The 24209-nt window shown below is 43.9% G+C and overlaps 1 protein-coding gene across 4 annotated transcripts in view; it reads right to left on the minus strand.

Annotated features, from left to right (window-relative positions):
* NECTIN3 (nectin cell adhesion molecule 3) overlaps positions 1 to 23447 on the minus strand; it is a 40742-nt gene extending 17295 nt beyond the window's left edge. For 2 of the 4 annotated variants that reach the window (XR_014167764.1, XM_081908489.1), the window contains exons 1-5: positions 23158 to 23447; positions 13810 to 14148; positions 3460 to 3756; positions 2222 to 2339; positions 1092 to 1243 (exon numbers count right to left, since the gene is read on the minus strand). Coding sequence is in view for 3 of the 4 variants with exons in the window: in XM_081908489.1 (XP_081764615.1) it covers positions 1092 to 1243; positions 2222 to 2339; positions 3460 to 3756; positions 13810 to 14148; positions 23158 to 23326 (1075 nt within the window). In the remaining variant the exon portion in view is untranslated. Of the gene's footprint in view, positions 1 to 1091; positions 1244 to 2221; positions 2340 to 3459; positions 3757 to 13809; positions 14149 to 21937; positions 22126 to 23157 lie in introns of those variants that run through there. The other 2 variants (XM_081908488.1, XM_081908490.1) reach the window with 2 other exon arrangements.
* Positions 23448 to 24209: the final 762 nt, after the last annotated feature.

Below are 24209 nucleotides of genomic sequence, written 5' to 3' on the forward strand. Positions count from 1 at the left end.
ACCTCACTGTTTACCCTAACCTAATTCCAGGTCAGTTGTGAACAAATTTAAAAGCACACATAGCAAAACTGATTTTTGAAGGACTCTACTTCTTACATCCCTCCCCACAAAAAAAAAACCTCTTCAGTTCCCTGGTCTCTTAGGCCCACCTGCTCTCCCACCCTCCTGTGGCCATGCACACACAAACAGGCTCTCCGGTTCTCGTTATATGTCAATGAAAGGTTGCTCTTCTACTGCCACAAATTAGACAGGAGGTCATCATCACTCGGTAGGAGACTGTGTGGGGAACAAGAGGAATGGGATGCAAGCACTGTTGAAATGAAGTTCCCAGAAGAATTCTCTCTCCATCTGTCCATTCCTTTTGCCTCCCTTCTTCCTGTTCTCTCTCCTCCTTCTCACATACAGCCAGGCTGTCAGCCCACCCATTCTTCTCCTTCCCCTTTTTGTGCGTGCCACAGCTTCATTCTCTAACCGTCATTTATGTCTAAACATGTGCATGCAGTGAGCTGCTGGTCTCAGTTACAGAAAGACCAGGGGGCAGAAAATGAGGCACTAGATGGGCTGTTGTGCCAAGGCTACGCCCACCGGCAATCCCTAGCCCACAGTACAAGAAACACTACCTTAAATTATTGTTAAGGACATTTAAAACTCCTACTTAAAACTCCATTTCCCCAACTCCTGATTTCAACCACAGCTGTGTCAACAGTAAAGAAAAGTGTACTGGTTTGCTTTTGAAGATCATACTAGATTATGTCATGTCAATCATCTTTACAGGAGGGCAAATATTTGCCCACTTACAGCCCACTTGCGTTCCTAAGGCTAATCCAAAGTCCTGTCGCTCCAGCTACTAAAAAGCCAACCATTATTTCTGTCAGCGTTGTGTGCAGATACACCCCTATATTTTTGCTTATATAATATACATCCCATGCAATAGAAATGTTCTTACAAGGAACTTTAAGCAAACTGGATGATGTTCTCTCAAGCTAATAGTTAAAATGAAACAATAAATAACACACTATGACCATTATATTGCTGACCTCTCATTAAGAAGTTTGTTCAAATACTGAAGAAAAAAACACCCAGTGACTTACCTAGTATGTAGATAGTCTTTTGATCACTTTTTTGACCAAGTGGATTAGCCACTGTACAAACATAAGTTCCAGTATAATTATATGTCAATGGACTGTTGAAATGCAGAGTATTGTTTAAAGGCTGTAAACCTTCAGGCCAATGTCGATCCAACCTGAATCACAAAGAGGCATTTTTGAGTGTTCCAAATCTAATATTTTATTCAAATCAGATAATTTTAAATAGTTAAGAGGTTCTCCTTCTCTAGAAGCAAATAAGTTCGTGTGCAGAGTGTCTCAAAGTAAGAGGAATAAAAAACTGAATTTCACAATTTTATTTAATATGAGAACTGAAGGAGTTCAGCAGTAATTTTGTTCATGTATTCTAAAACTAATATAGAACCACTGAACAGCCTTAGGTTTCTGTAACACAGTTCCCTCAGTTTCCAAAACAGAGTTCCATGCTAGGCAACTGTGAGAATCATGAAGACATACAAAGAAATATACAAGGATTTCAATTGTCATGTTTCGACATCCTGAAATTCTGCTCAACTTCTGTACTGACTTCTAAGATCCCAGCAGACACTGCCACAAACATTGAGACTTTGTCATACTCCTAAGAGCTAGTCATTTACTTTAAAATATTGGTGAGATGTATACAATGTCAAATTTGGTATTAAAACAATTCTCTTCTCAGGGTGCTGAGCTGAGCATTAGGTGTCCATACACCAATTTAGCCTTATGCCCATTCCAAATAATGTATATTCAATTCTGGTCAATCATCTCACATCACACAATTAAGTCATATAATATTAATATAATTCATTCATATAGATTCAAACAGCCACACTCTGTTTGCTCCAAGCATCTGGTAAATTAAGAGGTATACTGCCACTCAAGATGAACATTTTGAACTGTTATGGTTAATAGCCATTGAATAACCTATTTTCCTTGGATTGCCCTTATCCTTTAAAGAAGTCACGTATGCTAAGTGCTACTACCACATTGGATGATAATTAATTCCATAACTTTGCAATTTAAATTAACTATTTGCAACATAGCGTTCACAGACTGATATATATTTAAGAAATTAAGATACAGAATTGAAAAATATTTTACATTTTTAAGAATGCGAGAATTAAACAAGAACTTACCGACTCCATGTAAACTCCATTGGCAGTGGATTTGCATCAGCATTACACCTGAGTAAAACATTCTCTCTTCCGATATACCAGTTTCCATCATACCCAGTCACTGTAACCTCGGGGGAATCTACAAACATATATAAACATAAGCAACTATGGAAAACAATCAAGTAAGACTTTGTGGAATCTAGCAACTTTAAACAGCCCCCATCTAAATTATTTTCTTAGCTTCTAATGAATACCTAACCTATACAGATTTCACCTTCTGCCTGCTTGCCATCATTGTCAAACTGCACCGTCAATAGAATTTGGACATAATACATTTGATTCCATTAAGGAACAGTCTTAAGTGAAATTGTCAGTCAGAGGGCTGTTAAGAAACCATCTTAACATTCTCATCACATTTAACATTATCTAAATTAGATACTATTTATTTCACTTTATCTGCACAGATCATATATACAACTTCAAAATGTATTTGTCAGGAACATATTCTAATAAATAAGCATTAAGTAGTGGAAACTATCCTGAAGGTTATCAATTTCAGTTAACCTGGAATTTAATTAGAATATGGTTGCCATGCACCCCCTGAATTGATCCCCCACCCCAGATAACTGCTGTTATTCCAGGGCACCCTGTAGCTTAAAGTTAACACATTATGTATTTCACACTCTTATTTTGGGTCTTTGAAGTACCAAAACTTCAAGTTACATATAAACTCTTAAGTCTATATGTAACTTGAAGTTTTGGTACTTCAAAGACCCAAAGTAAGAGTGTGAAATACATAATTATTTCCTATTTGACTATATATAGCCAGTAACGACAAGATTAAGATTTTACTATGGAATAATTCAAACGTGCTGTGCAATGGTCCTGACCATTTAAGCAATCTGATCAAGATATTTCTGGGAGAAGCCACATTATAAATATGGCCGAACAATAAATCACAGGTTACCTTGGGATGGGACCCAAATCAGAATATGGAAAAGAGCAATTGCTAGCTACTAGCTACTTCTCAATGTAGAATGACTTGAGAGAGGAAACATATGTCAACATTCTTCCTTGTTCCCAACCCAGGGCTTTTATTTTTAAAGGGCAAGGTCTAAGTCAAAGGCTATTTAGAACCATTTAAAGGTATTAAAAGCCTGGAGATATTTGATATCAACAAGATATCCTATCACTTGCAATATGAAATGTTTTTAGAGGACAAAGTAATGAGGACAGAGAACATATTGCAACTTACTTACATTGAATGTCAAGCACATACACCATTCTAATCTCCTTTTCCAAGGCTGGATGTTTCACAACACATGTTATATGCCTTCCTCTAGCAAATCTTGTGGGGACCACTTTGTATTTACTCTCCACTGTCACAGTTTCATTGGGATATGAAGTTGAAGTGGATTCCATTTCACCAAGACTACCTTCCCAGAGAACCTCTGCAGCTGGTTTTCCGGTAGCTGCTGTGCAAATTGCGGCAAGTGTCTGATTGGCACCATCAATTAAAGCATTTGGTCCCTTTTTTAGGCTCACGACTGGTTCAACTACAGAAAAATACATAAGAATAATTTATTTTTTGTACCCCGCCCATCTGACTGGGTTGCCCCAGCAACTCTGGGCAGCTTCCAACATAATATACAGAAACACCACCACCACCCAAGAGAACATCACACATTAGAAGCATCCTGATATAGGGCTGGCTTCGGATGTCTACACAAGGCTGTATAATTATGTATCCTTTTGACATCTGAGGTGTATTCCACAGGACAGGTGTGACTACCGAGAACGCCCTCAGCCTTATTCCCTGTAACTTCACTTTTCACAGCGAGAGAACCGCCAGAAGCCCCTCAGAACTGAACCTCAGTGTCTGGGCTGAACAATGGAGGGTGGAGACTCCTGGCGATATATAGGGCCAAAGCTGTTAATAGCTTCTAAGGTCAACACCAACACCTTGTAGGTCTTTAAGGAACAGTGCTATATGGTCCTAGCGGCCACTCCCAGTCACCAGTCTAGCAGCATTATTCCGGATTAGTTGTAGTTTCTGAAGTCGCCTTCAAAGGTAGGCCCACATAGAGCACATTGCAGTAGTCCAAGCAGGAGATAAACAGGATATCTACCACTATGGTGAGGCAGTGGGCAGACAGGTGGGGTCTCAGGCGGCACACCAGCTGGAGCTGGTGAACAGTCGTCATGGACACAGAAATGACCTGTGGTTCCACAGACAGCTGTGAGTCCAAAATGACCACAAGGCCGGCCACACACCTGGTCCTTCAGAGGCACAGTTATCCCATTCAGGACCAGGGAATTCCCCACACCTGCCCACCCTCTGCCCCCCAGAAAGAGAACTTCTGTCTTGTTGGGATTCAACCTCAATCCATTAACCGCCATCCATCCTCCAACCACCTCCAGGTATTCAACACAAACATATATAAATACTGCCAATTACCATATCAATAATCTTCCTAAATAGCTTCTGGAAGGGCTTCAAGCCTGACAGTGAATGCCTTTCACATAGCTTCTTTTTTCTATACATTGTTATGGTAACTAGCATTACATTTATTTGAAGTTATCGGCAATTTTATTTCAAAAGAAAAGTGCTCTACTTGACTTATTGTGATAATTCTTCTCAGTTGTACAAATTGAATAGGGCAGGACACCATGTAGTCCATCACTGCCTACCTGAAAAATTAGTCAGCTAGTAAACAACAAGTAGGTGAGCAGTGCAAACCTATTCTGTACAGTTCAATAGGGCTTTCTTCTGCCAGGTAATTAGACACAGTATCATAATAGCTCAGTTCCTAATCAGATCAGTACAGCCACCTTGAATTGAATAAATGTCACATTTATAAGAAATATGAGGATATAGTACATTCCAATGGGAATAACTGAAGATAAATATTAACATTAATAAAGACAAACTGTTACTGCCCACTTAAGCAATTAAACCTATTGCCAGAGCCAAGACATGCAGAGTTCTGTTACAGTTCCATAGTTTATTCATAGCAAGTTCCACAGTTCATTCAAATAAAACTAGAGGACTCTTATACTATGCCTTGGCTATTGGCCAATAGTGTACCTAAGGGTTTAGTCTGGTCCTCCATGCTATTTCAATGTCTACATGGAGCTTCTGGATTTAGGGATTTAGAACATTTTGTCAACAGTGTGCAATTTAAGGGTACACTTATTCTTATTTTCATCAGACATTAGAAAAATTGTTGATGCCCAGAATCAAGACAACAATGCTCCTAGTTAGACCACCACCACCACCCCGGGATACAGTCTATTGGAGAGTATTGGCCCCCGAAAATCGGTGTTGCAATTTGGGGGTACTCCTGTTTCCAGCTTTGCATCTGAATGCAAATAGTGATGTGTCCATTCCTGAACAGATGTACTTTTACACAAGGGTACCTGAGAGAATCTTAAGAAACTTCAGTTGGTCGATAATATAGGAAGGGTATTTGTGAGTGTTTACCCAACAGCTGCACTAGCTGTTAATTTGTTTCCAGGTAGCATTCAAAGTCTTAGTGCTTACCTTTAGTCCTAAACTGTGTGGGTCCAATATACCTTCCTTACCAGCCTACACTGTTCCTAAGATTTTTTTGGACAGGCCTGTCTCCCAAGTCTGCCTGTAGCAGAAGCATGATTGAGGTGAGAGAGATCGTATTCCATAGCTATCAGACTGTGGAATAACTTACCCGATGAGATTTGTTTACCACCCTCCACCCCCATTCCCTTTGTGCTTTCTGCCAGAAGGTTAGCCCTTTTCAGTTTTACCAAGCACTTTATTTTTTATGCAGTAGACCTCATTTTAGGAAGTTCAACCAAGCATCCATTTTTAAATGGTCGATTTAACAGAATAGTTATTTTCCTTTGTTGTAAGCCCTCCTGAGCTTCCACTGGAAGAATGGGGTATACATTTAAAAGTAAAGATTTGAACCAGAGAGGAAAGTTTACACAGTCAGTAGTAAGCCTTGCTTCCACCCCCATCCCCACTGAACACTTTGCCCCAAAATGCAATGGTGTTGTTCGGGTGGCTGCAATGAAGGGGTAATTGTAAGAAATTTGGGAAAAGGCTATTTGCACATGCTAATTCTGAAACAAAGTTAGATAATACTACTTTTTTGCTTAGACCATGAAGTATGGCGCCATTTAAATTCATTTTGTTATCTACATCAATAGTTAAAATTATGACAGAATGCTCAGGATGTTCTAGATAGTCTGTGTTTCATAAATCTACTGTATAGAAAGCTACTACAAAGCAGTGATTGTGGGTACACTCCTCCCTCTCCACCATGCATACAGGTCACAAACACACAAGGCACAGAAACAGGCACACCCCATTCTAATGATCAATGCAACAACCAGGGAGGGAATGGTTTACACCACCATCATAGCAGTGCACCCTCCCCAGCACTGTGTTCACTGGAGTTTTTCTTTCTGCTACTGTCAATATCAGTGGGGGTGGAACAGGTTAACACATAGGTTAACCCATCCCTGTATGTTAATATTTGGCTTCCTGTGAATTACTACTGCAAAGATTAAATATGGGTTTCTAACATTTATTGTTGCAGAGAAAGACTGAAAGATAAGTTCTCATGAAGTAGCAGAAATTCTTAGCCTACAGTAAACCACTTAAGCAAGAAAATATTGTCCTTTACACTCTGGGCACTGAATAACTGCTGTTTTAGGTAATTTCTCAGTCATGCTAGTTAAACCACAAGTCTTTCTTCACACTACTAGATATCTGAGAACAAAATGATGGTCCCAGTCAAGTGACAGTGCTTGTCGCATGCTGCTCAATCCTAAACAGCAGCGATTTCCAAACAATTTTCACCTGAAAATTGCTGGATGTTTCAGTGGACCACTTATTGATCTTTCCTAGTGCTAGTAATACAGTTGGCTAACATCCCTGCTTCCCTCTCCTCTTCCCCAGCCTCTTCCTGCCACACCTCCCCATAGGAAATAAAGCACAAAGGGCAAGTTTCCATCTTAGAATCAACTACCCAACAGTTCCAACAGAGGAAACTTGCAGCCATTCTCCCATTTTAACTCATTTGCATTTTAAGGACAAAAAACAAGCCACGAGTGTTTCAGAGAAAGAGTACTTGACTCATCACACCATTTCTCAACTTGCCATAGATGAACCTTGTCCACTCCCATCCTTCCCTCTTCTTTTCTGCCAGAGCTTTTCTGCTTTGGTTTTGAATTTTGGATTAACCACAGTATAGGGCTATGTCCACACTGTAGGTAAGCAGCTTCATAACCCATGATTTAAGAAGAACCTCAATTTGTCAGATGTGTGCAACGTAAATTAGATTTAATCAAGAACAGAAAATGAAGCTTAACTCTTTGCAGCTGCACATGAGAAGACTGCAGAGAGGAGAGTGAAAACCACAACTTGCCTAGGTTTGTTCCAATCACAATAAATTTTGTCCAATACAAGTTTTATGAGCACTTGTGTGCAATGCCTTATATATTATGCTCTATGGAAAAATAGTCATTTGTCTACCCTTTTTGTTCTAAATACGTTAATCTAAACATTATGCTACATAGATAAGAGTTGTTGATAAATTCTGTGTGATAAGAGAAACTAGGAAAGATAAAATTAGGAACATTAGATTCAGAACTGATACAGGATTAAGAAAAAAGACTTTAAGTTGGATACTGAATAAAGAAGCACATGAAGTTGGATTTTGAGAAAGACAAACAAAGATCAAAGTAACTAATCTATTTTCAATATTAATAAATCAACTGACTAAACCTGAAGGATGTAGGGGGTGAAGCACTTCTTTGCAATGTTCCAAGAGGTCATATCAACCAATAATAGGCAGAAAATGGTCTGAAGACTTGTCCACAGCAGCTATTTTCTTTGGAAACCACTATTAAAATTCACAACCTCACCCTGATATTATTTCCTCCTTGAGCAAAGTAAGAATGTCTAAATGAAGTACTTATTTGCAATGTACCTTAGGATGACTAGACATTTTCCCTTAAATAGATTTACATGCAACTAGGACTACTGTCTGCCCTGCCAAGTCTTAACTTGGAGACTGTCTCATGTGGATCTTCACTGATATAATGGGTTTAGAGACTAATATTTTATGATAAATCCAGGCGGGGGTCAGACCTAACTCTCAAGTCAATCTGCTTTTGAAGGGTTGCAGCCAAGTTATATGAAATAATAACCATCATTGTCTAATCTAATACTTGTAAGAAACTGCCCTTGGGTGTGATACATTATTACAGAAACATACCACATCAAGGAGGTATAAACTTTAAAAAGCGTGTCCCTTCCTTATCTCACAAAGATGGTGGGTAAGGGTACAGGGTGTGGGAATTAGTGGGAATTAGCACTTGGGAATAGGACCAGTGAAAGGAACAGGATGAGAATTTCCAGTATTTAAATTGTACTGACCATTATTTTTCTTTTATGAAAATGCCTTCATTAATGGGATCAGAATTAAAGGCAGGGCATTTTATTACAATCTAAAGGAAAAACCTGTAAAATGCAGAAACCAAGATCCAGCTTACTATACATCTGAAGCTGCATAGAATGTGAACCTTATTAACACTTGCTGTGGACTCCTCCTAGAAGACCACTGTTTTATCTAAGCTGTTTCATTTCACCCCTATTTTGGAAATTGCCTTCTAAATTCTAATCTTATAACAAAGAATATCCCATATCACAGCTTCACCCAGCTTGCTTTAGCTTACCAGAAATAATGATTTGAATTTCAACATTTGCAAACAAAGGGATTAAACACAAATAAATAATCTCCCCATATTTGCAAAATACTAAAGTTAACATTTAGAATAATATTGATAGAAACCATGCAGGTTCTGCCTATTCACACTGCAGCGCAAGTCTTAATGTTTTCCAAACACACCAACAACTGTTGATGTCGTAGTCACCAGGGAAAGTTCCTGTGGCAGCAGAAGTGCACGCAACAGGAACATATCCTATGTTCTGGGTCATTTCAGAAATGAGTTGTCCTCTGATCAATATAATAATCTACTGGTGGAGGCAGGCATCAAACAGCAAACCGTGCATCACAAATGTTACAACAACAATGCTAAGAGGGTACAGCATTATGTAGAAGGCTGTGGCTATTTTGTGAAGGCCACATTTATTGCCAAGAATTAAGCTTTCTAAAAGAGAGAGAAAAAAACATTTTGTTGCTGTGCACAAAGGTAAAAAAGGAAGCATAGGATGAGGATGCTTCATTTTGATTAAGATCAAGCACCTTCTCAAGGAGAAGCATATTTTACCAGAACAAATTACAACAACTGCTAAAACCAATTCCTTATATTTTATAACATTCTGTAAACAAAGAAAAAAAATCTTGTTAAGGACTTAAAAAAACAACAAGGACACACTTCTAACTTCGTCACCAGCAACCTTGTCAAGAGCCTATGCAGCTTGCGCCCAGGCTACCTGAAAAACCTCCTTATATGAAACTGCCTATGTACTAAAATCCTCAAGTGATAGCTTCCTCTGAGCTCCATCAACATTAGAAGCATTGGTGCTGGTGGCACATGACACAGTCTTTTCTGTGGCTGCTTCATCTTTGTTATCCATCAGCAGGATAAGTCCTTCCTACCAAGACAGGCCTTTGAAAACTTAAGGCACAGATGATGCTGATCAATAGTCTACTGTCAGGACAAAATATATTTTAATTCCTGGTTCTTAATGTGTTCTGATGTGTCTTAATTATTTGTTTTTAACTAGTTTGTTTTAGTTAATTTATAGTTTTTTTTGTTTATTATCTTTTAAATTGTTTTAAGTCACCTTGAATCCCAACTTAGGGAAAGCTGGAATCTAATTAAGCAACTAATAAATATGGGAAGGACAGTACAAGGAAATTGTCCAACAGTTATTTTAAGAGAGGGCATGTAGAGAGATTTCAGGGGCTAAAGTTAGTTATCACACAACACAGTTACAATACTAAGCTAAATAGAAGAATAGTTTGACATGGTATAAAGCAGCTTCTTATGTTCCTAAGCTACAATACTAATTGCTGCAACTTCGCAGAATTTTGTAATACAATCCAACTGAATGTTCCATTTCCAGACAATAGCATTCAAACCTAAATCAGGGGAATACCTAGCTAACTAAAACTATTCTAGACAAATCCGTCAGATAATAAAACATATTTTCTCTATTCATTGAAGAAGCTACAAGGTTACGTTCCCCCTAGTGAGAATGTGTGAAAATATCACCAAGTAATGGCAAATCATCAGCTCAGTAGACAATTTGTTACCAAGGGGCTAGAAGTATTTATATATTTTAAAAATGTCTAAACAGCCCTTCCTTCTGAGGTATTCCAAGTCAATGAGCTGAACTATAATACAGTAAAACAGAATTAAAAATAAAAACTAAGAGGCAATAATTATAAACAAACAAACAAAAAATCAGTCAGAGGCCATGAAACCGGTTTAAAATTAATGAACAAAGCCCATTAGATTTGACGTAAAGTGTTTTGAGATAGCTAGTATACATGGAAGCAAATATACATGGAAACAGTACATACAGTCACACCTCAGGTTGAAGTAGCTTCATGTTAAGTATTTTTGGATTGCATTCTGCGGCAACCCGGAAGTAATGGAGTGTGTTACTTCTGGGTTTCACCACTCGCGCATGCGCACATGCTCAAAATGACATCACGCACATGCGCAGAAGCGGCGAAACACAACCCACACAGTCACGTGTTATGTTATACTCAGGATGCGAACGGGGCTCTGGAATGGATCCCTTTGGCATCCCGAGGTACCACTGTACAGTGGTGCCTCGCAAGACGAAATTAATTCGTTCCGCAAGTCTCTTCGTCTTGCGAGTTTTTCGTCTTGCGATGCACGGTTTTCCATAGGAATGCATTGAAAATCAATTAATGCGTTCCTATGGAAAACGCCTTCCCCCGACCTCTTCTGGCGGGCGGCATTTTAAAATCGCCCGGGACAGCGGAGGACTTCTCCGCTGTCCGGGGCGATTTAAAAGCCCCTGGGAAGGCAGGCAGGGGGGACAAAGGCTTTCTCGCCCCGCCGCTCGGCTTCGGGACATCGTTCCGATGCCGGGCGGCGGGGGGAGGCTTTCTCGCCCGGTCGCCCGGCTTCGGGACATCGTTCTGATGCCGGGCGGTGGGGGGAGGCGTTCCTGCCCCACCGCTCGGCATCGGAACGATGCCCCGAAGCCGGGCGGCTGGGGGAGGCGTTCCTGCCCCACCGCCCGGCATCGGGACGATGCCCCGAAGCCGGGCGGCGGGGGGAAGCTTTCCCGCCCGGCCGCCCGGCTTCGGGACATCGTTCCGATGCCGGGCGGCTGGGGGAGGCGTTCCTGCCCCACCGCCCGGCATCGGGACGATGCCCCGAAGCCGGGCGGCTGGGGGAGGCGTTCCTGCCCCACCGCCCGGCATCGGGACGATGCCCCGAAGCCGGGCGGCTGGGGGAGGCGTTCCTGCCCCACTTCCCGGCATCGGGACGATGCCCCGAAGCCGGGCGGCGGGGGGAGGCTTTCCCGCCCGGCCGCCCGGCTTCGGGACATCGTTCCGATGCCGGGCGGCTGGGGGAGGCGTTCCTGCCCCACCGCCCGGCATCGGGACGATGCCCCGAAGCCGGGCGGCTGGGGGAGGCGTTCCTGCCCCACCGCCCGGAATCGGGACGATGCCCCGAAGCCGGGCGGCTGGGGGAGGCGTTCCTGCCCCACCGCCCGGCATCGGGACGATGCCCCGAAGCCGGGCGGCTGGGGGAGGCGTTCCTGCCCCACTTCCCGGCATCGGGACGATGCCCCGAAGCCGGGCGGCGGGGGGAGGCTTTCCCGCCCGGCCGCCCGGCTTCGGGACATCGTTCCGATGCCGGGCGGCTGGGGGAGGCGTTCCTGCCCCACCGCCCGGCATCGGGACGATGCCCCGAAGCCGGGCGGCGGGGGGAGGCTTTCCCGCCCGGCCGCCCGGCTTCGGGACATCGTTCCGATGCCGGGCGGCTGGGGGAGGCGTTCCTGCCCCACCGCCCGGCATCGGGACGATGCCCCGAAGCCGGGCGGCTGGGGGAGGCGTTCCTGCCCCACCGCCCGGCATCGGGACGATGCCCCGAAGCCGGGCGGCTGGGGGAGGCGTTCCTGCCCCACCGCCCGGCATCGGGACGATGCCCCGAAGCCGGGCGGCTGGGGGAGGCGTTCCTGCCCCACTTCCCGGCATCGGGACGATGCCCCGAAGCCGGGCGGCGGGGGGAGGCTTTCCCGCCCGGCCGCCCGGCTTCGGGACATCGTTCCGATGCCGGGCGGCTGGGGGAGGCGTTCCTGCCCCACCGCCCGGCATCGGGACGATGCCCCGAAGCCGGGCGGCGGGGGGAGGCGTTCCTGCCCCACCGCCCGGCATCGGGACGATGCCCCGATGCCGGGCGGCGGGGGGAGGCGTTCCTGCCCCACCGCCCGGCATCGGGACGATGCCCCGAAGCCGGGCGGCGGGGGGAGGCTTCAAAAGCCGTCCGGGGGCTTTTAAATCGCCCCGGACAGTCCCGGGGCGATTTAAAAGCCCCCGGTTAGGCAGGCAGGGGGGGCAAAGACTTTTGCCCCCCGCCCGCCTTCGGAAGAGGTCCTGGACCTCTTCCGAAGGCGGGCGGGGGGCAAAAGTCTTTGCTCCCCCCTGCCTACCTTTCCGGGAGAGCGGGAAGGCAGCGCTGCCTTTTCCGCTCTCCCGGAAAGGCAGGCAGGGGGGAGCAAAGACTTTTGCCCCCCGCCCGCCTTCGGAAGAGGTCCAGGACCTCTTCCCAAGGTGGGCGGGGGGCAAAAGTCTTTGCCCCCCCTGCCTGCCTTCAAAAGCCGTCCGGGATAGCGGGAAGCGCTTCCCTGCTATCCCGGACCGCTTTTAAAATGCTGGCGGTGGGGAGCAAAGCCTTTCGCCCCCGCCGGCCTTCCTGGACCTCTTCTGAAGTCCGGAGGGGGGGGGAAGGCTTTGCTCCCCACCGCCAGCATTTAAAAAAAGGTCCCCGAGATTTCCCTATCGGCTTTCGTCTTGCGATGCAAGCCCATAGGGAAAATCGTCTAGCGAAGCGTCGCAAAAACCGAAAAACCCTTTCGTCTTGCGGGTTTTTCGTCTTGCGAGGCATTCGTCTTGCGGGGCACCACTGTATACTGAAACTATTATTGGTCCACAGCACCCATGCAATGCCCTCTTCTGCAGCTTTCTACTGTAGGGGAAGACAGGAATGTTAATCAAATGGTCTTTCAGGAAACCTCTTTGGCCATTACCATTTTCATAATGCTGAACCAGTTTATCTAGATATATTTAGGTATATATTATACTGTATTTTTTCAAGAATGATTCCAATGTGGCTTACAAGGAGCATAAACCTTAATCAATGGAATAAAAAATCCACCTAACTGAAACACAGTGAGGTATGAAATAGCCAAAAGACCAAGAAGATAACCATTTTACCAGGTTGAATCTCCACTGCTTTAGTTAATTTTCTAAACAAAGCAAGGACTTTCAAGAAACAAAAGTGACAATTCTTGTGCTGAAACACATATAGCAAATTCCAGTTTTAATACTGATCTTCAAACAGGTAGGTAGAATGTCTACAAAATAAATAAAAAATAAGCATACCCAACACAGTTACAGTTGTTGATGACTGGGAACTTCCTAGAGGAAATGTAGCTGCTTTGCATACATATTCTCCAGAATCAGAGAAGGTAATATTTGTTAGGATGATTGATGCATCTGTAAGTGAGGCATTCTTAAGAAATACTCTTCCTTGATATTCTCCTTGAACGGAAAATCCATAATCAGGATGATGTACAGCAATAGTCTGTGGAGTCTTTCCATGCATTTTCTCCCATGTAATTTGTGTTAATGTTTCATTTATATCAATTATGCATTTCAGTGTAACACTCTTCCCCCATACTGCTCTCACACGTGGATCGACTTTTGGTCCAGCTAAGGCACCTGAAGGTGGGGGAAAAGTAGAAAGAGAACAAAATATGAGTCATTTTACATCACACATTATTCTTGTGTGAAAATTTGTTCTGTTATCATGGAGTCCATATGTATTTTACCACTGTGAAAGTTTAGCTGCTATTAATTGCAATTTCTCATAGCAAAATTACCACCTTTATCCGGAATTTTAGCAATGATTTGCTTGATATATTACAATAAAAAGTTTAGTACAGATGACATAAATTTGAACATTACCATACTTTCCTGGGATACTGGTACCTACACACATTTGCAGACTACTTCTGTGTTCAGGGAAGATCTGCTCTGCTCATGCGACAGACTTTGGCTTGCACAATGGATTTTCTCCCTCTCTGCTGCAATGCATTCCTCCCCTGGGCACCCTTCCCCATTGTTTGTTTCTTGGTTTGCATATAATGCTAATCTGTGATTCTTTGAAACCAGAAGTAAATTTGGCAAAAGTACTAATCCCCACCACGTGGCAAGAGAAAGGAAGTTGCTGAGGCTCATCCACATACCACTAAACCGTGGCTTAAATGATAGCAATTGATACAATACAGCTTTGAACCCATGTTTTCTGCCTGCATAAAAGGTGCTTTGAATGAGACAGATGTTGAGATTATGATGACATTATTTGCAGCAGCAAAGCTAGAAATAGCAATTAACTGAAAATCTCTGGTTATACCAGTCTAATGTACACCAGTGGTGTACAAAAATATGGATTATATCTTTTCTAACAAAATTAACATACTCTGTATCACATAAAGAGAGCTGAGCTGATTATAAATCCCATTCTTTCATAAATCTAATAACTACTAGAACACAAAATTTCAAGACAACATTAGATCTAATTTGAAATGATTTTAAGTGCCCGTACTGTTTATGTTCCCTTACATAACTATTGATATGGAATTATTTGATGTACATAGTAGAGTTGTAATTTCTTATCACACATACACATGTGCACACAAAGCCCCACTGGAAGATTTGTAGTGCCTCATCACAATTCTAGATTTGTTTGAAGTCAGGGTGAGAAAGCAGATTGTACAATACCAGTGTCTACACCATGGGCATGAGAAGGGAGGAAAGTGGTCATTTAAAACAGCAGCAAAGGTTTGAATAAAGCAGGGGTGTTATAACAACAGGTACCAGAAAGTTTACATCCTCTTGCACCACTTGATAAGACAGGACACTAACCTTCTCCACTGAAACTGAAAGAGACTTGCATGGATCATGCCAACTTCCATCCCAAGTAGTTCTTAAAAGCAAAATGCATTCATGCTTAACAGCATTTAACTCAAAAAAATTCACTATATGTCTGCAAAGTAACTTAAAGATAACGTTCACAATCCACAAGCCATATTTTGAACAAGAGCCTTTAAGTTCATCTCAATGGAAGCAACATTTTGTGATCTGAAATATGAAATCATTTACATGACTGTGGTTGGAAACACTTTAAAATTGAGAGAACTAAATTTAAAATATAAAGCTGAGTAACACTGACTTCATCTACCAGAGAATTGAATGCTGGAAAATCACCATAGCAACTGAAAACCTGGTCTGGCAACTAAGAAATGACTATCAACTTGCTAGAATCATTGCATATATACAGGGAGCATCATTACTACACAGTATTAAAAAGATGAACCCTATTCCAGTTTATTAGGTCAACTAGAAGAATAGTTTGTCTTCATGCATCCTTGAAATGAATCCTTCAATCTAAATCTGAAGGAAGCAGAGGTTAGACTATTATTTATAACAATTAGCTCCCATATGGGAATCTAAGTTTGTCACACAAGTAATGGTGACCCTGTTGCGTGAGTTTCTAAATGAAGAGACCAATTACCCCTTCCAATGTGCCTTCCAGCCAGGTACCGGGGTTCGTATCTCAGCAACTTTGGCAAAAATAAAAATCTCAACCATTTTTGAAACATGGCAACCCTAATTAAACTAATGGAAGAGGTCAGTATGACCATGGCACATCTTGCTCACTCTTTTATAGTCTTCCAGGAATTTGATGGAGAGAAGTTCTAAAACTGTGAAGAAAAAGATATGGGCCAAAGCAACAAAAACTTACCTAATTCATACAAGACAAAAGTAATCTTAGCTATGATAAACCTGACTGATCTTTGGGTATGCAACCTGACTTGAGATTGAGTAACACTCTCTTGTTTAGATTGAGTTGTACTCCATGTGAAGGAACCAGGTTCAGCATTCAGGCTCTACTTGAATTCATTTATATACCACATTTCTTTCAAGGAGCTCCTCACAAAAACCATGTGAGGTAGGTTAGACTAAGAGGCTGTGTCTGCCCCAAGGTCACCTTAGTGAGCTTCATGGCTGGATGGGGATGCAAACCTCTGAGTCAGTGTGCAGAAGTAGTTTTGGTAAGCAAGAAGGCCAATGCAGAATAGCTATTATATAGCCACTCTCAAAGTGCAAGCCCAAATCCCTTAACCATCAACAGTCAGCTGTTTTTATTTATTTAACTATTTGCTTTCCAGCGTTTTAACAAACCCCCAACTCTCTAAACCAGATTGCCTAGACAGGATTGCCCTCTTGTGGTCACAGTTATCTCCTGTCATCTCCTAATACTCTTCCCCACAGGCTCTTTCCTGGAGTGTTCAAATTTGAACTCTCTTTGCCTTTGGGGAAAGATAAGAGGGGGAAACCCAATTATCTCAGTCTTTCCCAACTTAAAGTAGCCTCCCACAACAGTTACCCCCCTTGCTTTCATCACCACTAGAAGCTGGGTAAGGTTATCAATGTGATGGCTGCTAACTTTGCCACATCATTTCAAGTCCTGCCATATTTTCAGCTAGCAAGGGGAAACTATCTACCACATCCTGCCCAGCTCAACTTCAGTGAACAAACTTAAATTTAAGCCAAAGAATTGCTGCTGGAAGTTCTGCTAGTCTGCAAAGAGCTGTACATCCTGTCTCAGATTAGGTTGTGATCCCCCTGAAATTATGAAGTATGCCATGTACTAGATCTAGAAGCACCTTTCTTTGTTCCTGGATGCCCAGGTGGTGCTGGCATCCAGTAGCAACTTTTACAATCTATGGTTCTGTCTAGAAGAGGCAGATTTGGCCTGTGCACCAGCTACGCCCAGACCAAACTATTACGGCTCTTCTCTCACAAGGCTGCCCGTCTCAAGGTGCAAAATATGGGGAGATGGTCAGAGCATAGCGCAGCAATCCTACAGCAGTTATACTGGTTGCTTATTTGTTTCCAGAATCAATCTAAAGTTAAGGTATTAAACTCTGACACAGTTAAATATCTTCACACACTTATATGAGCCTGCCTGATGTTAGGATCTCTACTGTAGGCTGTGCTCTCTGGATTGCCTTTTGCATATATTCAATGTGGAGGAGTGCAAGAATGGGGCTTTCTTGGTGGTGGCATGGAAATGGTGAAATTCTCACTCAATGTAATACAGAACATCCTCCCTTTCTATTTGGAGAAAGATGCTGAAACCTTTAAAAAAAATTCTAGAAGGCAGTTTATAATTGTTACTTTAATGGTACCACCTGTTTCATTCTGATATTAATGCTAAATTTGTATACATATATTATATATGTATGCATTATAATGTTCGCATACATATTTCATTCTAGCAAACTGCTTAATAATTTATTTTAAAAGCAGGATATAATAAATCATTTAAATAAAATAAGCACCAAAATTATTATCCTGCAGCAGCTTTGGTTGACAGCCAAAAACTCCAGATATATCTGTTTATTTTAATAATGTATATCCCACCTTATCAGGAATAAAAATCAAAGCCGCTCACAAAATAAAACCAATATATGATACAACAAGAAGTACAAAGCGGGAAAAGCACATCAGATAAACAAGCCACAACAAGCTGCAGCTTACTGAAAGGAGGTTTACAGCCAGGAGTACAGAAACAGGACCCAGCAAATCTCTGGGGTGGGCATTCTATACGGTAGCCCTTATCAAAGATCTTGCTTCTAGTAGATGCCTACTGGACTTTATTTGGCAATGGCATCTGGCACAAAGGCTCAGGTGTTGAACAGAGTGATGGCACATAAAGAAAGTGATCCTTAAGACACCCTGTCACAATGCCATGTTGGGCTCTAAAGGTTAAAACCAGCACCTTAAGCCTAGAAACAAAGAAAATTAGCACAGATAATACAAGACTCCAACCATCTGTTCTAATCACACAACCCAGGCTAGGCACTAGCATTTTGTATCACGTTTTTGTTTTTATCACACATTTCTGCAATAATCTGTAGGTTACTAGGGCATTATTGATGGGTGAGGTTCGACTTAGCCAGGAAGTATCACAGCTAATGTGCCTGCTGAAGCTAGTAGAAGGAACTCCTATGTCCTGATGTCACCTAAGCCTCCAGGCCAAATATGATGGTCACGGAACAGCCCAAACTATGAACCCAATCCTTGAGGGGAAGTATAACCATGTCCAGAACAATCTGTATCACCTAAATCCAGATTTAGAAAAATATCCCACTCAACAGCAGTTTCATCTTGTCTGGATTAAGTTTCATTTTTTTTACATCCTATCAAGTCTCACACTCAAACAGTTTCAAGATTCCTTGCCTCCTTAGCCTCCAAGGTAAAGAAGAGATAAAAAGGTAGGTGCAACCAACACACTGCTCAGCAAAGTGTCTCTGGACTTCACTCAGCCATTTCATATAGATACTGAAATGCATGGGAAACAAGATCCTCTCTGCTGCACCTCAGTGGCAGATCTGCAGTCCCCCAGCATCACCTTCTGCAGCAAGCACCCCAGAAATCAGTGGAACCATGTATAGAAAAAAGTCCCCTCCTACACAAATCCTATGAGATGCCATCAACTGTCACTGAGAACTCCAGGAAAATCAACAAGTTTACATTCTCTTTTCTTATTTCCCAGCACAAGCGGTCCACTAGGGCAACCAAAGTAGGTTCCATTTCAACACTGGGCCAAAAATTTTGATTGGAAGGAATCAGTATCATTCAAAAATACCTGGAGCTACTGATGAGTCCTTAGACTAATTTGTGTTGATAAATATATGAAAGACTTTACAGGATTAAAAAGTATGATAGGAAAGAACAAAATTCTTCCTGAAAATTATAGACATGAAACTAGTTTCATTTTCATGCCCATCATTAAAATATTCAGTGCTGCCAATATAAAGGAAGAGAGGAAGATCCTGTAGAATATGGCTCTCTTAATTTTTTACTGAAATATTCTAAGTACCTTGACAGATATGACAAGGATTCATTCAACAAGAACTACATTTGGCCACATGCCATGGTCTGCAGAGAATTTTCACTAAGTAAATCTTTTACTAAAATACCTCAAAAATCTGAATTTGGCTTTCCCCGATTCTTCAGTGTTTAATGCCTCATCATCTCCAATATGTAATTCAAAACATTACAGATTCAATAGCTAGGTTCCTTCAAGGAACTTAAAGCATATGTCTAGGACAAATACTAACTTAGGATTTACTTAGTGTGTTCAGAGTACTACATACGTATATTCTTGTCAGTGGTATTTACAAGACGGTTGCAATGTAGGCAAGTTTTACTAGAGCCACATACCAGATGGGGCCCAAGGCCAAGAGTTGTTTGCTTAAGGTCATCTGCTGAGTTCATGGTAGAGACAAGATCTAAACCCCAGACAAGATGGTTCACATCTCAGTATCTTAGGCAAAACAACGTTGCAGTCCTCATGAATTCAATTAAGAATGCTGACTGTCACTGCAGCATCTCCAGGCTGACACAGCAGACATATATGATCCACTGCCAGCTGGGCCAGTACCTGGATCAGCTTAGGACTCAGCAGGTCCTTATCCAGCCCAGCTCCATTCCCTTCATGACTGAAATGCATTTCAGGATTCTATGCTGTCTATCACTGGACTGGGGAGGGGGAATCTGTGCAGATGAATTCAGCTATATGTTCCTATTTTATCACAACATACATAAGTGTATTTTACCTCAGTGTATGAATTTCTAAACATACTTTCTTCTAAAATACACATTTCAAAACACTTCTGGTAAGTTTTGAGCCAAGAACACCACCACAAAATTCAAAGATGTGCAGAACTTAAAATGATAGTTACGTTATTAATATTTTGATATTGAACAACTTATCACTCTTGGTACCTGCTAAAGAACTAAAAATGTCACATTACCAACCTCTAATTCACAGATAGTCTTAAATACAGCTTCAAGGAGGATGAGCCAGTGTGTGTTAATTTTTCCAATTAATGTTGTAATATTATGGTGATCTGTAAATATTTCATGTTTACTTATATAGCTGAACTTGAATACCTCATTACATTAGTCCTTTTGTTGAAGATTTTAAAATCTTCAGATGAAGAGCTGTAAATAAGCCAACTCCTCAGCTTTCAATTTTGGAAAAAGCTGTGATGACTAGTAATACTATCTAGAATGAGAAAAAGGGATGCAGGTGATTGTATAACACACATACCTGAAAATGATCTGTGTTTTAGTTGACCACAATCTTAACATGCATCAACAGTGTGATGCAGCAGCAGAAAAAGTCAATGCTATTCTACGCTGCACCAACAGAAATATACTGTCCAGATCAATGGAAGTCATAGTACTGCTCTTATTTTGCCTTGTTCAGACCACATTTGGAGTACTGTGTCCAATTCTTGGTGCCACAATTTAAGAAGATATTGACTGTCAAGCTGAAACGTGTGCAGAGAAGGGTGCTCAAGATAATCAAGGGTCCGAAACCAAGCCTTATGAGGAACCATCAAGGGAGCTGGGTATGTTTAGCTTGGAAAGGAAGAGACTGAAAGGAGATATGATAGCCATCTTCCAATAGTTAAAGGGCTGTCACATGGAGGATGTAGCAAGCTTGTTTTATCCTGTTCCACAGGGTAGGACCCAAACCAATGACTTCAAGTTACAAGAAAGTAGATTCCGACGAAACATCAGGAAGGACTTCCTAACAATAACAGCTGTTCCAACAGTGGAACAGACTCTCTCGGAAAGTGGAGGACTCTCCTTCCTTGGAAGTTTTTAAACAGAGGTTGGATGGCCATCTGTCACGGTTGCTTTAGTTGTGACTCCTGCACTGCTGGGGGTTGGACTAGATGACCCTCTATAATTCTAAGTTAAAAAAGATCAAATCAACTGAAACCTGCTGTCTTTAATGGAATTTTCACTGAGATATCATGCAGAAATGGTGGCGTACCATAACACTGAAGAAGGTGAATATAATTGTTTACAATCATATCTAGCACCTGGAAATGTTTAGAGCCAAATATTAAACAACTGCTTTGAAAGCAGCCAGGAGGAATTTAGGGACAAAGTGTGGATCTTCTAGGAGCAAATTCTCTCAAATAGCTATTAAGCACCTCACCTGCAAATAAAAGATAATTTTAAAAAGCATGTATTAAACTAGCTTTGAAAGTATAGTAGTCAGAGGTCTATAGGATTTCTGGCTTTTGCACAAACTAAGGTAGACATGAAGTGATGTATATACATGGATGAAACACACCACTTTTCTGGTAAATCCACAAGCATCTGTTGCACCACCCTACAATTATCTTCAGGTGTATATCAGTGTCTGGAAGACTCTGTTAATGGCTGTGGCTGTGTAATGAGTGGAGCACTCAGCTGATTTGACTCTCCTTACAGAGTACTCTACAGGGGTTGGACTAGATGACCCCTGTGCTCCCTTTCCAACTCTACGATTCTACAAACAGTCCCTGAAAGGAGTGGTTCCAAGATAAGCCATCCCCACAGATTCGCATTTGCTTCAGCACCTGCTGCTCACCATCAAACTGGCTATTGGCCAATTCCGGCAAAGCACACCAGTTGTTTTTGAAGTCAGGGGCTTCCCTAAGACGGGATGGGGTGGGAGAGAGAGAGAGACCCGGAGGGGGTGCATTTAAAGGGGCGGCGGCCAGCTACATCATGGCATCGGCCTGTCCTGCCCACAAATCACGGCTGCCCCGTCATCAGCCGAGACAGAACGGAGACGAGCGAGAGCAGCTTCCAGCCAGAGCAGCTCCCAGAATGCCGGACGTAACGGTCTCGGCGGCGGCGGCGGCTCCAAGTGACAAGTGGAATCCCAACAGCTCCAACTCCCAGCAACAGCGCCGACAACAAAACACAACAAGGCGGCGGGACACACACGCTCACTCTCTCCGCCTGCGCGCCGACGCCGGGCAGAGGAGCGCTCCCGGAATAGCAGATGCGCCGGGTTGGCAACGCACAAATACACACAAACTATTAAAAAGAGCGGCGGACCTTCGAGGCTCCCGCCTACCCAAGTCGGGGAAGCGGGGGGAACCTCCCGCCACTGTAACGGATGGCGATGTGGATCGTGCTAGCGCAGCCACGGGCTCGGAAAGCGCTGCCTCTGTGAATGTGTGTGCCTTTTAACGAGCGCACTAGAAAACGAATATTTCTCTCAGCAGAGGAACATGAGCTGCAGACAAGACACACCCTCGCACGCTCTTCGACGCCCCACAACTGTTGCCCGGCTTCGCGCGCCCCCCCCTTCACAAGAAGCCCCCCTCGAGCGCCACACCCAGAAGCAGCAACCGCCCCCCCACACACCGAATAAGCTCACCCTCCAGCCCCCCCTCGCGAAATGTTGAAAAGCGGGTGGGGGAGGGAAGGACCCTCGAGGTGGGTTCCTCCATTTCCCCTCATGAAGAGAAAACACGCGAGGCACTTCCCCTCCTCCCGCCGCCCCTGCGCCTCCGGCCGGGGTCTCTCGCCTCCGGCTTGGCCCACCTCGCCTCCACCGGACACGCAACTTCTCCCGACTAGCGGCTGAGGGAAAAGTTTCCCCTAAGTCCCGCCCGCCACTTCTCCCTCCCTCGCTTGCTCGCTCTTTCTCAACCTCCGTCCCTCCCACAGCGGCGGCCCCTTCGCGCCCCGCGCTCGGACGACGGAGGGGGAGAGGGAACTGGTTTGGTCCGGAGAGGAGCCGCCGCCGCCGCCCCCTTCGCGGAAAAAAAGAGAAAAGTTTCTGCGGCGACTCACCGCAGCAGACGCGGGAGAGGAGCAAGCCCAGCGAGAGCAAGCCGGGCAGGGCGGGCGCAGCCGGGCGGCGGCAACAGAGCCGAGATGGAGGGGAAGAGGACGAGCAGCGGCGGCGGCGGCGGCCGGGAGGAGCCGGCGGAGCGTCCGCCGCCACAATGGACCCGGCCATGCTGGGGGCTCCGTTCTCAGCAGCAGCAGCAACCGCCGCCGCTACGGCTCGGCAGCGCAGCCTCCTCCTCCGCCTCCTTCCCTTCGCAGCGCCGGGTCCGTGTGTCGCTGCGCGGGGAGGCGTCGCGCCCGCCGCCCCTCCTCCTCCTCCTCCTCCCACCGAAGGAACGGGACGGACCATCCCGACCGCCAGGGGAGGGGCGTTGAGAGAGCGGGTCTCCCCCCCCTCCTTTGTGCTTCTCTTTCCCTGAAGGCCTTTCTCTGACGGGACGTCCCCGGTCTCAACGACTCGACGCCTCCGACGAGGAAGCCGGGCACCCGGGAGCGGGAAGGTGGGAGCCGAGGGTATGTCACAATGGCTCCTTCCCCCTCTCTTTGAGAATTAGTGGTACATGCCGCTCCTCCCCCTCCCCTTCCCTACTTGCAAATTAGGAGGGGGTTTTAGAGGCGGGGGGCGGGGCAGAGAGAGATAATCAGTGATTCTCACTCTGTTTTTTATACTTTCATTTCTATTTTTTTTCTCTACCCACCCCCCTTTCCTCTGTAGCATTTCTTTCTTTTTCTTTGCTTCTAACCACGATTGAGTTTCCTTTTGCTCTCCATGATTTCCCCTTCTCTACCTTCCTTTGACTCGTCTGCCAGTTTTACTCTGGGTGGTTATTAAGTCCTTCGTGTCTGGTGAAAAATACAGGCTTGCTGGTTTTCCGTCCGCAAACCATTGCCAGCCCCGCTCTTACTCCTTCCACGCTAGGACCCTCCGAGAATCCTCCTCCTCCGACCAGCTGGAAGAAGCACCAGGAGCACAGCAAGAGACAGAAAGGCGACAGGGTTGTCTTGCAAACGACCGTCAGCGAGCAAGCAAATATCCGACACTCTTCTTCATC

The sequence above is a fragment of the Podarcis melisellensis genome, assembly GCF_964234715.1.
Source record: "Podarcis melisellensis genome assembly, chromosome: 4".
In the NCBI taxonomy this organism is placed as follows: domain Eukaryota; kingdom Metazoa; phylum Chordata; class Lepidosauria; order Squamata; family Lacertidae; genus Podarcis; species Podarcis melisellensis.